Raw genomic sequence first — 13091 nt, forward strand, 5'->3', positions numbered from 1 at the left:
CCTTAGGCCACGTATATATACATATATTTCTAGTAGAAGGATCTACCTACTTTCTCTGACTACAGGATTTTGATTCCTGGACTATTTTCCTGTTGTGGATGTGTTTGTTAAGAGTGTAGCTCAGGGACTGCTGTAACAAAACAAGCTTTTGCCTCTGGTTCTGCTAGGAAAAACAATGCTGGTGAAAATCTCAAGAGTTTACTCTTCGGGCCATTCAGTATTCTGACTGCTGCATGGAATCGTTTGGGTTGGAAAAGACCTTCAAGGTCATTGAGTCCAGCCAGTAATCCAGCACTGCCAAGGCCACCACTAACCCATGTCCCTAAGCACTGCATCCACACATCTTTTAAATCCCTCCAGGGATGGGGACTCAACCCCTTCCTTGGGCAGCCTGTTCCAGGGCTTGACCTTCACCTTTTGGTGAAGACATTTTTCCTGATATCCAATTTAAACCTCCCCTGGCACAACTGTATGTTTATGAATGTAAAGATTTGGAAAGTGGACGTTGTGAAGACCAGCATATGCATGCTTCTTGATCCTGCTGGCTGAAACATCCATGCCAGCTCTTGCCAACACTGATACAAGAGGATCTCCAGTGGTCCAGCATCTTCCTGGGTGTTAGAAAGGATTTCACTCCTGACCACAAAAGCTCTGTAGCTAAGCCAACCAACGAATCATTACTGAGCTTTATACAGTAGTTTATTATAGAGCAAACAGTGTTTAGCTAAAAGTCGGTGCTAACGATAGTGCTTCATGCTAGGGCCTGAGTAAAGTACTGGCAAGTTTCATGGGGGTGGTGGTGCTTAATAGTGCTTCAGCCTTTGTGGCCAAATGTTGTTTACAAGCAGCGGTAGCAGCAGCACACTGATGGTTATTCAAGGTTTTAAAGTCTCCTAAATGAGTAAATGTTACCTCTTGATTATTTCAGTTTTGTCTGTCGCTTAAAGGTTTGCTTTTGATCCTGGCGCAGAGTGTAGCTAAATCCAAATCTACCAAAATCTTTTAAATGGGCAAGCAATTATATTTCTTAGTGTAATTCAACAAGTTTATTGTTTTGGTTGATACAAAGACTTACTACTCCAATAATTGAGATAAGTGTGTTTTCATTGTGTTCTATTGCTAATAAAATAGTTGTGATTTAACATCTTGCTGGCTAAAAATAGCTAGACCTTGGGCCTAATTACAGAGTTTTCTTTTGCTTAAGATTGTGTGCAGTGGAGGTTGAAAGGGTTTGTTTCCAAGGAAACAAATGCACTGCACTTGCCTTGCATCAAATGTTTCCTGTAAGAAAATGCCATAACCAGGCTCCTGGGAGAGAAGAGTGTCGGGAGGTAACGGTGGCCTGTGCGGAGCCTTTTTCTAAAAACGTCTGGGTTTGTGTTTTCCTGAAGCTGGGAGCGTATTTCTCAAATCACTGTTTGGGTGCATGAAAAAAGCAGTGTAGTGTTAGCATCCTAATTGTGGTGTCTCGGGCTTTGTCACCCAGCTCGGCGGGTTTTCTTCTGTGCAGGTGTCCTAAGTGCTCTTGAAAGATTCCACAGTGCTACAGGAGCATCCTTTCCAGTTAAAAGACACCTGCTATTTTATATTACAGTTCTCCTTTTACATGTAGCTTTTATTTTCCATGTTGGATGAAGAAAGTCAACATATTTTGGGTAGACGTATTTTTGGCGGTTTATGTGGCAAGTGTACAAAAGTCTGCCTGTAGCACGTGCGATGCAAAAAAAGGGCTGAGGAGTGCAGAGGGGAGGTGCTTCTTGATTTCTTACCCTTTACTCTGAAATTTTGCTTTCTTAGGGAAATGGGTAAGCAATAAAAAATGGTTTAAAAATTGTAGTAATGGGCAAACAAATTGGAGAGAGCCCAGATACCAAAGTCCAAAAGTTTTGTGTGTATGTGTGGTGGTTTTTTCCTCCCAAAGTTGGAAACATTTAGGAAGAGCGTGCCTTCTCTCTGTTCCTGAGGCAGTGATATTTAGAGGGGAGGGAACGTAAGTGATAAGGAGTAACGGTTAAATATATACACTCATGATGCCGGGCTGCGATGTGGACTATTCTGAGATGCATGAGTAAGTCTCTTGAAGGACTTAAACCTCTTCACAAAATCTGTTCTGGGAATAGTATTTTTTTATCATATACCATAGGTCATCCAGAAAGCCAGGCAAGAGCAATCCATAGAAAACATCACTGAGGATGGTGGGAAAGGCTTTTCCAAGGGGCGTCTCTGCCGAGAGAGGCAGACTTTGTGCAGAACAAGTCTGTCCTTCTTACCAGGTCCGGCACGAGACAGGACTGAAACATCTCATTTTAGCCCTGGCATCTTTAGGAACTGTGTGTTTCTACCTATAGTGTTGAACTGCATGGTCAAGATAGATTAATCAGCTTTATCTGTTTGAAATTAATAGGTGTGTATTAAATGATGTGCGATGTAATTTTTCTTTCAAAATGTTATTATAATGCCAAACCAGTAAAATAAATGGATGTTTTCTGTGGGGCTTTGGCAGAGCTTGCACTCTTGAATAGCAAGAACCTCCATTTCCTGCAAAGCCTTTGCTGGCAAAAGGGAGATACTTCACCTAGTTCAGAGAGAGAGGTGCTTTGGGGATTGGTAAATCCCGAGTCTAATCCCCTGGGAGAAGCGGTGCCTCCAGCGGCGGCGGGAGAGGTGCGTGGGTGCTGTAACACACACCGGCATTGCCCAAGGCTGCCGTACCCTGGGAATTAGATGCTTTTCTGCCACTGGTAGTAATGGCAGGAAAAGGAGTGTTATCTGGGCAAACACTTTCTGTACTGTTGCGTGATATAAACCCCTCCAGTGCACCTCTGAACAGCACACGTGAAGCAGATCCTCATGAGGCTGTCATCGAAAATGCAATGCCTGGAATAGAAGTAGATATTCCCTCAAATTCTGTCTGGGTATACCTGTTCTCTAATTAGGTTCAACAACACACTTAGAGAATAAAAAAATAATAATGACTCTAAGAAGTCCTTTCCCTCCGCGCTTCTGTATGTCCATTGTTTCTGTTTTGCAAAGCTGTGTTCCCACCAGGGAAGCTGGGAAGATGAGGGAGGTGTGTTTCTGATGGATGTACCTGGAGAGTAATGGTTCTGCGATTTCAGTGAGAACAAAATGTAATAGTCACAGAAGTGACAAGATAGGTTGCTAAATACATGGGAGGAGCAGGTTTGCAAAGAACACATCATTTTTGTTCAGGCCCATTTCAGCATGCACTGCATTTGAGATCTCTTTGCTGGGGGGTCCCAGCAGAAGGCGTTTGGATGGGTGTTGGAACATCCGTCCAGCTCATATATACGTTAGTTTAATGGTCACAGGATAGCACAGGTATTTGTAAAAGACAAGGATGTATGAAACCAGTAAATGTTGTGGCCATGAAGCTGTTATCTTCTTGATATAGCTTCCAAGTATGTTTCTTCATGTTCACTAACCTTGTTGTTAAGCTGGTTAATACTCTTGTTTTCCCCTTGCTCGGCCACCGAAGGATTCGAGTGGGTTCCCCACGCTCTCTGTGCTTAGGGCCTTGCGGTTATACACAAGCAGAGAGCCAATGGAGCAAAAAAGGAGAAAGCGTCCTGCACTCAACAAAACAGCAGATTCTTTCCTGCCCCCGAGTGAAGGAGATGTAAAACCAGACACCAGGAGCACTCAGAGGAGGTAGAGGTCCCGGCAGCATGCCTGAGCCACCCTGGAGCTCACCCATTTTGGACCTGATGCAGAGCAAATTACTGCCATGTGCTGTAGGAATTTTGCAGTGCGCTGGGCTCCGTAACAGGCATTTAAGGACAAAGCATGACTTGCTTTGTACAGCTAACTCTGGGAAATGTTCAGGGATAATGATGGCACATTCACTGTTTTCAGATTATTTTAAAATTATTACTGTTCTGATTTTTCACAGTTTTAGCATGCCAAAATCTCCAGGCTTGGATGAATGCATAGACATGCATATTATTCTGCTGCTGCAAGTTAAAATGAGAGTGATTTCAATATGAAAAAGTAACTATTGTCAATATAAGTTACTTCTTTGTTACAGAAATATAATATATCATTGAGAGGGGCGTTTCAATGTGCCAAGGAAATTATGTGTTAAACAAAACCTTAACATAGGTAAGTTCTGCAATATCGTCGTAGCTTTTTTAGTTTTCAGAAGGGGTCTGAGAAACTGAAGATTCCTTGGTTTTCAGGGTCCAAGGTATTGTATTATCTTCCTTAGGGTGAAAGTCAGGGATTGTAATATTAGCTAAAGGTCGATGAAGAGCCCTGTTCCGAGCTGCCTCCCTGTCCTGCCCCAGACGGTTGCACTCCGCTCCCACAAAGGCACGCACTGCTGGTGTTCTCACTCTGCTTGCTGCTCTAAGGGCATGGTGCCTGGCGGTGGGTACAGTGGAGACAGGCTGTGCTGGGACCAGCCTGCTTTCAGGAGCTGGCGGTGGCCGTTTCATGTCCGAACAAGTGCTAAGTGGTAAATTTGCAAAGATCTGGAAGCTTCTCCTCATGGGCTTCACTTGGGATCACCACGGCCATGGCCAGTGGTGGATGTAAAATACACACAAGTGAGGAAGCATATGGGGAACGTGATTAAATTTTCCTGTCTGTTCTGGGGCTTCTTCCCTGTCACAAAATCAGATGTAATAGAAAATATTTTAAAATATTTTCATGCAGATGGATTTGTACTCAAAGGAAATTGAGAGCATGATGGGAGTTAACATTATGGGAGAGAGCAGAAAGGAGCAATCTGAGTGCCTGAGGAAACTGCTGCTTTCCCTTGTCTCCTGTCAGGAAATAGCTCCTTAAGTACTGCACTCCGAAATTGTCATCTGCTTGTTTTAACACAAAATGCCATCATGTAAAAATACCCCTTTTTCAGTCAAGGAGCTATGAAAGCTAATGCTTGCAAAAACTAAGCTTAAAGGGTTGAAGACACACACACACACAAAAAAAAAATGTGTTGAGGGTTATAAGTCATAATATTATGACCTATGTTAAAGAGGCAGTTATTTTTTTCACATATAAATCAGTGCTGTAGATGAGGTCTGGGGAAGCCAACAAAGCTTGTTGCTGCTGGGTGCCTTCCCGCCCGCTGCCCTGGTCCTCATGCTTTATCACGTCCAGAAATCCTGTCCTTTACGTAGGTACCTAAATTGGAGTCCAGCTTTAGATGCTCAAGTCTGAAAACACCAGGGCCACGTCAGAGCCCAGGGCTGTGTTTATGGGGATTTATTACTCATCCAGAAGGCATCCAGCCTGGTGTGGGGCTCGGGTTTTCTTCCTGGCCTGCAGCAGGGAGTGGGAAGATGGGAGAGCATGCCGGCGTCGGGCGTTTGTTCTGCATCTGCTTTTCCAGATGGCTCCGCGGATGGAGGGGGGGACCCAGAGTCACGGCTTGGAAAGCTCGGGAAGCCTCATGACGCTTGATATGTTACCACCTAACTACTCTGAGATGTCTCATCTCTAATTATCAGTCTGCTTACAGGCAGGTGATTATATTCTGATATGCAAGGAATTACAGCACTTTTTCTCGGTTACTTCATTTAGTTTCATCCAGGAAGCAGCCATCAGTGTTTCTTCCCTAACCGAGGTAATACAGCAACTGCATTTCCAAAGAAGTGGAGCACTGAGAGGAAATAAATTTCATCGTAGACATAAAGCCGAAGTTTCTGGTAGTTTCTGTTTCCATCAGATAAATGAGGCTCGGTTTTCGTTTAGTCACTTCGTGTGCTGCGGTGGGAACTCGCATCCCCTGCAGCATCTCTTCCACAAATTGGTTTGCAAGAGCTTTAGAGGTTGGAGGTAGCCAAAGTGGAACATAAAATTAAAGCTCCCTAAAGGTGCAATAAAATTGTAGATCAAAATATAATCCAGATGGAAACCTGTGCACTGCATGTACTTCTTCTGTATACAGCACATTCCCAGCTTTGAGATTTTGGTGTGCTCTCACCAAAAATGTGCATTCCAAACGTGTCTTCATATATGCTGTTGACATAAAATAGATAAAAACTCTCCCACTAATGAATTGCAAGCTAAGTCAGTACTAAGACCCCTTGGAGATGGTTATGAAGAGCGTGGTGCTCAGTATTCACAAGCCAGCTGCCGTTGTTGATTCATTATGTTATTTTCTGTTGGAAACTTTTCAGAAATGTTTGCTGGGAAGTTGCAGGATGGATCAAATATCAGCGAGCTGATTCTCCATGTTTTCCCCCTTTTATCAGTTTCCCCTGTTTCTTGTACAGGCTCTTTCTGACTTTCACTTACCCATGCCAGTCTGGCTCACCGGGCTGCAGTACAATGTCAGAGCCAGGTCTTGCAGGTCAATGCAGGCTCTGTGGTGTAGAAGGTGATGCGCCGCGCGTCACTCTGTGCCCGGTGCACAGTTCTCCCTGCGTGGTGGCCAGCGGCAGTGGGCAGAGAGGTTTGGGGGCTTCCCTGAGGGCAAAGGCTGTGTTCTTTTCTGAAAGCAACCACCGTCTCTGGGATTGACCAACCCGGTCTAGTGGAAGGTGCCACTGCCCATGGCAGGGGGTTGGCACTGGGTGATATTTAAGGTCCCTTCCAACCCAAACCCTTCTGTGACTCTGTGTTTTAGCACCCTTTGTGTGAACCATCTGCTTTCAAACGCCTCCTCTTCCACGTTAAGTTGCTTGGCTTGAATGTTACCCATTTGAAAATACAGTTTTATTTACGGGAAGAGAGAGAGGAAGGAAGGTGTTGGTGAGAAAGATGGAGGTGATGTGTCTGTTTCGAAAAGATGAATCGTCCTGGGGGGGCACTTTGGTTTTGCATTTGTGGAGGAAAGATTCAGGGTATATTGATAGCATCGCTCCAGAAACTGCAGTTTCCTGCTGCCAAGTGACTTCTAGTGATACCGTTTTTGGAAAACGTAAAGTGCTTGTGCCATCTCCCGCCTGTATTTATCCAGAGCTCTGCAGACGGAGTTCAATGCAGGCGTAAGGCAGTGTGAGGGAGCCCATCATTCACGTTCGGTGCCTCTTAAACACCGAGAGCACAGGTGTAGGGACTGCACCAGCTGCAGAGCAGGAGGGGAAACAGCCCTGAAGAGCTGAGTTGACAATTAAACAGTCATCTGCATTGGCGAGAGATTTCATTGAACCTCTTCCTAGTGAATACATACCTGTCATTATGCTAGCTACTTTCTGCCGTCCAACACCCAGCTTATCTTAGCCTCTTGTTGCTGCGGGGTTTTTGGCATATGTGTTTTGCAGAAGAGTCTGCAGGAGATCCAGGTTGGATTTTGGAGCTCATAATATCCTGGCACACCAAATTACGTGCAGGTTTCAAGTCAGCTTACAGCAGGTATAGCTTATAATTTGGTGAATAGAATTCCAAAATTCAAGAAAAACAGATTATCTTAAAATTATGTTTGATAAGCTAATTATTTTGAATGGGTATATGTTTTATGATTGCATTCCTTAAATAAGTGTATTTTTCAGTATTAGACAGAGAATACTGGTATTTAAGAGTTGGCAAGGTAATGTTCCTGGAGCAATTGGGTCAGTCCTTGGGCAGCCTATTTAAGAGAAAGAAGGAAATTAGAATTGCAAATCAGTATTTCATCATTATGAGTCAGTGTGGCCAGAAAGAAAGAATGAACGAAAAGCTTCTGTGTGGCTGAGTAGTTGGTTTGGTGCACAAGCAATCGCATCCTTTCCAAATCAATAGATAGCTTTGTACTCTGCCAAGCAGCCTGTGGCAGCGGCATGTGACAGAAGAACCCCAATGATAGAAACATTTGTGAAAGGGTCGATACTGCTCTGCAGCACAGCTAATAAAACACCGGCAGCAGCACTGGAGAAGTTTGCTTCCGAGTGGTTTTTCAAGCTTTTCCATTATACGCTAGGATGTTTGCATGTTATCCTGATTATTCCAATGTTAATAACTAGGAGGAAGATAAAATATTCCTCTAAACATATTTAGTATTCTATTTATTTCTCTGGGGTGAAACACCCAATATACTCTTGCATTAGTGTAGGGTCTTGAATCTGGAAAGAAAGTCTTTAATAGGGTCTTTAATCTGGAAAGAGATGGCATCAGATGTGCATATTTTTACAAACGTGCTGCGATTCTGGTTTGTCTCAAGATAGCAGAAATATCAGCTGATTGTTTTCAGGCTGCAGTATCTGCGCCTTTCGAGGACAGGGAACATTCCTGCACCTTCACAGCAACCTGCTGTTGATTGGGGGAGTAAAGGTAACGAAGTGCCGAAGGGCCTGGAGTGTTTCAAGCCGGCACGCTAACAGGCCAGCTGCGCAATAGCTGCGTTATGTAACTTTTCTGAAAGACATGGAAAAAAATTACATGCTAGTTTTCTAGCAAATGGTTTTGAAGAGCCTGTGCAATTTTTCACAAAACATTTGACGTGGAGCATCGCTATAGGGGCTGCCAGGATGGACCGATGGGACTAGGACTCATCATTAGTAGGGCTTGCAAAGCGTTTTATCCTCTAATTAATAAACATATTAAATAGGTAGATGTGTCACCCAATGGATAAAGATCAGAATGAACAATTTGATGGTTTTTTTGAAGTATGTAGGAGTAGGAGGCAGGGCAATCAGCAGTGCTTAGACCCAGAAGTGAGGCAGAAGGGGGTTCTCATCATAGCCCCGAGAGTTATATTCATTTATGTCATGTTGATACTGCAATTGCTAGTCTTTCATTTGGGTCTTTAGTGGAGGATAATTACTCAACTGTCTGAGAAGCTATAGGAGAAAAAGCCAGGAGAATGACTTATTATCCTTCCCACCCAGCCACCATTTGATTACTGCCATGTTCCCTGCAATTATCCACATCAAGTTCAGGATGCTAGATGAAGGGAAGAGTTGGAAACATGAAGGGAGATACCGTACAAACAGGAGCAGGGAGAGAAAATGCATGATCTCGGTGTGGTGGGATAGAAAAGAAGCAATAGTGCACATAAATGTCTGTTACCAAATCAGCAGTGAATTGATTTTGCCTTTTCACCAAGAAGAATGAGAATAATGTTGAAGGCCGACGTGGCAGGCTTTCTATTCGAGAGGGACACGCTGGTGTTCCTTCCCAGGCATGGGGGGGTGGAGGGCACAGCCAGTTTAAACCTGGCAATGTTTTATTGTACCAGCCTGAGAGCTGGGGAAGAGCTAAAAGAGCAGAATCATGTCGGGCAGGAGGGGAACACCGAAAAGGAATTCCTTTGAATCACTTGAAATCGTGAGAGTTTTCAACTTGCTGGGCGCAGAGAAGCTGGTGGAGTGACGGGTGGGAGATTTTGGGGGGTGACAGTGGTTTGTTGCCCCCCGAGCCCACAATGTTGGCATGTCCATTGGGAATGGCCCAGAGGCTTGGGTTAAGCTCATTACATGAGCTGAATTTCTCTTATTTGACAAAAAGTAAACTAAATTTCAACCTGGCCCATGGGGGGAGTTCCTGAATGTAGCTCTCCCACAGAGTGGTTTTCATTTATGAAACCCCTATGAGGTGTATCGGTGGGTTTATGCTGCTGGGGTCGGCTCGCCTGGCGGTGAGTGCCAGGCATGTACGGAAGAAGCCTGGGATGCTGGGCTTTACTTCGCCAAAGAAATGGAGGACACAGGGGTCTAGAAATTCCCACAATATTAAGAAATGCCCTGAAATATCTTTTGAGCCGAGTTTTCAGCTATATCCAAATCAACATGCATTTCCAGCATAATAGACATCACTTTTGAAAATATAAATTCTCCTTTTGAAGGCAGTAACAGCAGAATTGCTGTCCCTGCTGGCTGCATGTATAAAATGGCCATTTGTCCAGCTGCCCGTTGTCCCAGCAGTACCATCTGCAGGCTGGGGTTGGAGATGTGCATCTGTCAGTGTACCTGTATATTTATCTCCATCCATGTATGTTTGTGGGCCTTTTTCATGTATAAGATGCATAATTCTGTAGTCTACGCGGATTATTTGCCGCTGCGTGTAAAAACTGGCTCATTTCAAAATGAATTGACCAAAGTGGAGATGCAGCAAAGCAACTGAGGCACAAACTGCATGTTAGGTATCCGTCCTCATCTTTACAGGTACGCTCACTTTTCTATTATACTTTTAAGTTGCCCCTACGTTTTTATAAAATGGTTTTTGATGTCAATAAAATAAAATATGGTTTAATGTTTCATATAACGGTTAAGGAAGAGAAGTGCACAGTTCTTTCAGTCTGGGTTTTGTCTTAGCTTTGACCGTGTTGGTGCAAACTGCTGACTTGTAACTTAGACATTGCCAGGCTACCCCTTCCTGTGTATTTTGAAATTGGATTTGAGATCTTAATTAGTAAAACAACTACTCATTCCCCTTTCCAGTTCGGACTTAACTGCAGGGTGGGGTGGTCCAGCAAGGTTCAGGTCTCGGTGTAAGGGCAGGCTCCCCGCGCCTGGCGTGCGATCCCCTGCTGGGTGCCCCGGGCTGCTGTCCCCTCTTGCCACTTTGGGAACTCCCCGCTCTGTGGGGAGGGAACATTATGCATCGGTTATGACCCCGATGAAATGTAAAGCCTGTTTATACATCGTCTATAGAAAGCCCATTTATACATGTTTGCTTATGCATTTGATTTCAGCCGATGATAAAATCCCTTCCTTTTGGTTGTCAAGGTGAAATGTCTCGAGACTTCACTGGGAGAAAAAAAAATCCAGTAAACGGCAAATTTGCTCGTACATGCTGCGCATTTCTTGACATTGAACTTTTTGTTTCCCCAACAGAGGGAAGCGCAGCATACGCTCCAGCCTCATTAGCCTAACCCCCTTCTTGCCCCCGCGCTGGGGTGGGCGGAGGCGCTGCCGGGGCAGGGGTGCGTGGGCAGGTCCCCTTCAGCATCCCCAAACCCTCGCGCTGGCACTGCTGGAAGCACTTTAAAGTCTCCTTTATTTATCCAGACCCCCCTTTGTCCCCAGGTCCCCTCCCCGGCTCCGCAGCCCCGGCGCTGGTGCAGCCTTGCTGAGCGCTGGCGGCAGCCCCGGGGTGGGTGATGGCGAGGGGCTCTGCGCCCCCGGCTGCGGAAAGCCCTGATTTTGGGAGCCGCTCCCCGCACGGCTCCGTGGCGGCTGTCTTCCCACCACCCACCCCCTGACGTCTCGATGCACCAGGGAGCTGTGCTGGGTTTGATGTTTAGCGGCGGGATTTAGATGTAAATCTTGTAAAATTCCATTTTATGCAGAGACACACAAATCTGCTCTGGCTCAAAGGCTCTGGGTGAAGTTGCAGCTGCGGAGGTACCTGCTTGGAGGATTTTCTTGCAGGCAGAGCACCTCTCCAGCCAGGCAGAGGGAGGGCTGGAGAGGCAGCTGTGTCCAGAAACACAGACCCGTCCCTGAGTGACAGGAGTAAGGCAGAGCGTACCCGTGTCTGTGCAGAATGACCCCTTGCAGGGAGCTCGCAGCCCTCGGAAAGCTTTGCTGTCTCTTCTGGTTTAGCGGATTGGACGAGCCAGGCCTTTTGCCATAGAGACCTGCTCCCTCCTGGCTGTAGCCCCTAACCTGGGCACGGACCTGGGTCCCCCTGAAGCCGCCTGCACCGCAACACCCCAGGCATGTCATCCCTCACGTCCGTGGTACGGAGCGGGTTACGCAGGAAGGACCTGGGAGTGGAGTTTCTGCAGCATGAGAAAACTTTGATTCATCTGTGAAGGTGGTGAATGAACGAGGGATGTGACCTGGAAAGGATAAACAGGAAAATAGGGATGTTTCTCCAGCTTGGAAAAGGCTCGCTTTTTTTTCCCCTGCTGTCTCAGGATCACTGGAAGGGATTACACAAATGAGAGCAGGAAACTGCAGTCAAGGTTTTGCCAGAAATAGATTATTTTTTTTCTTCTGATATAAATGAAGAAATATGGGAGTCCGTAGAGGCTGTTCCACATGCACCCTCACATTTTGATTGCCAAGTCATTTGCATTCGTATATAAAGTGACATCCACCCTGCAATGGGAGCTGACATGTAATCACAAAGAATAAAAACTCCTGGAAACATCTACGTGCCACTGATACAACTTCAGAAAGACAGAAGTTTGAAAGAAGCAGAAAATGTACTGAATATTTTCGGACAAGTAGAAGGAAAGTATCGTCTTGGAAGATGTTAAATATTAATTTTTTACCTAATCGTCGTCATTCGTGGATTTGGTAAGTATTCCTAGGTTTTGTCCAGCTAAGGGCAGTTCTGGTGGGCAGAAGAGCTTGAAAGTCTGCAATTTTATGTTTGCAAAAAGCAGGTGCTAAAAAGAAGCATTGATAAGGATATGCGTGTTCCTCAAGCTGTAAAATTGTCAGGGTGCTTGCTGAATATTTTCTTTTCTTCTGTCTTTCCTGATCAGATTTTGATCTCACGACGCACCCTCACGACGCCTAGTAACTGGGGGGTGCGTGTGCAAAGGGTGGGAAAAGGATGGAAGATTTTGTATCGTGCTTAATTATTTTTGTTGTAAGATGTATATGAACATGAATTTTCATTTAAAAAATGACTCACTAAAACGTCTTTTCACTTGGGTGATTTCATGGTGTTACCTCTGTACCTTCTCAAGTCTGTTGTCAACTACTGTTGCATTTTAATAAGCAGATGGAGCTGCCGCTGCTGCCTCTGCTCTGATCTGGCTGTGTTAGGGCAGAGGGAGATGGGAGGGGACCTTCAAGGGCATGTCCTGCCACAGGTGCCACAGGTTTGTGCTTGATGGACTGCCCAGAAATGGGTTTCCTTTCCATAGGTAAAGGTCCGCTGTTGGAGTTAAGATATGAAGTCATTGGGTAGTGTGAGATACAGTCTTACAGTTTCAGATACCCCATCTAGTCTGTACAGCATCTTGTAAGAATATAAAATATAGAGAAAATTTATATTCTAGATGTTCAAATACTGTATTCTTTAATCTTACCTATACACATACATATTTTGGTTTTACACAGAATTTATCCAATGTAATCTTATTATTACTTATAATCATTTAACTGTGGCTCTCTCTGCATTAGGCTTCAAGATGAACCTATAGCTCAGTATTTGTATATATTAATAAATATATTGAGGGTCTGAGTCTTTAAATGGTCTGTAAAGATACACAGTCAGCTTTCCTTCTCCAGAGCTCAGAG

The 13091-nt window shown here is 44.8% G+C and overlaps 1 protein-coding gene across 3 annotated transcripts in view; it reads left to right on the forward strand.

Moving 5' to 3' along the window:
• Positions 1-13091, forward strand: part of PDE4B (phosphodiesterase 4B) — a 216640-nt gene that overhangs the window by 110167 nt on the left and 93382 nt on the right. The window contains exon 1 of one of the 3 annotated variants that reach the window (XM_055815123.1): positions 12076-12137. The exons of the other annotated variants lie outside the window; for them this stretch is intronic. Within the exon in view, the coding sequence (XP_055671098.1) occupies positions 12091-12137 (47 nt within the window). The 5' untranslated portion in view covers positions 12076-12090. Of the gene's footprint in view, positions 1-12075; positions 12138-13091 lie in introns of those variants that run through there. 3 annotated transcript variants of the gene reach the window in all.

The sequence above is a fragment of the Falco peregrinus genome, chromosome 10 (genome assembly GCF_023634155.1).
Source record: "Falco peregrinus isolate bFalPer1 chromosome 10, bFalPer1.pri, whole genome shotgun sequence".
NCBI lineage: Eukaryota > Metazoa > Chordata > Aves > Falconiformes > Falconidae > Falco > Falco peregrinus.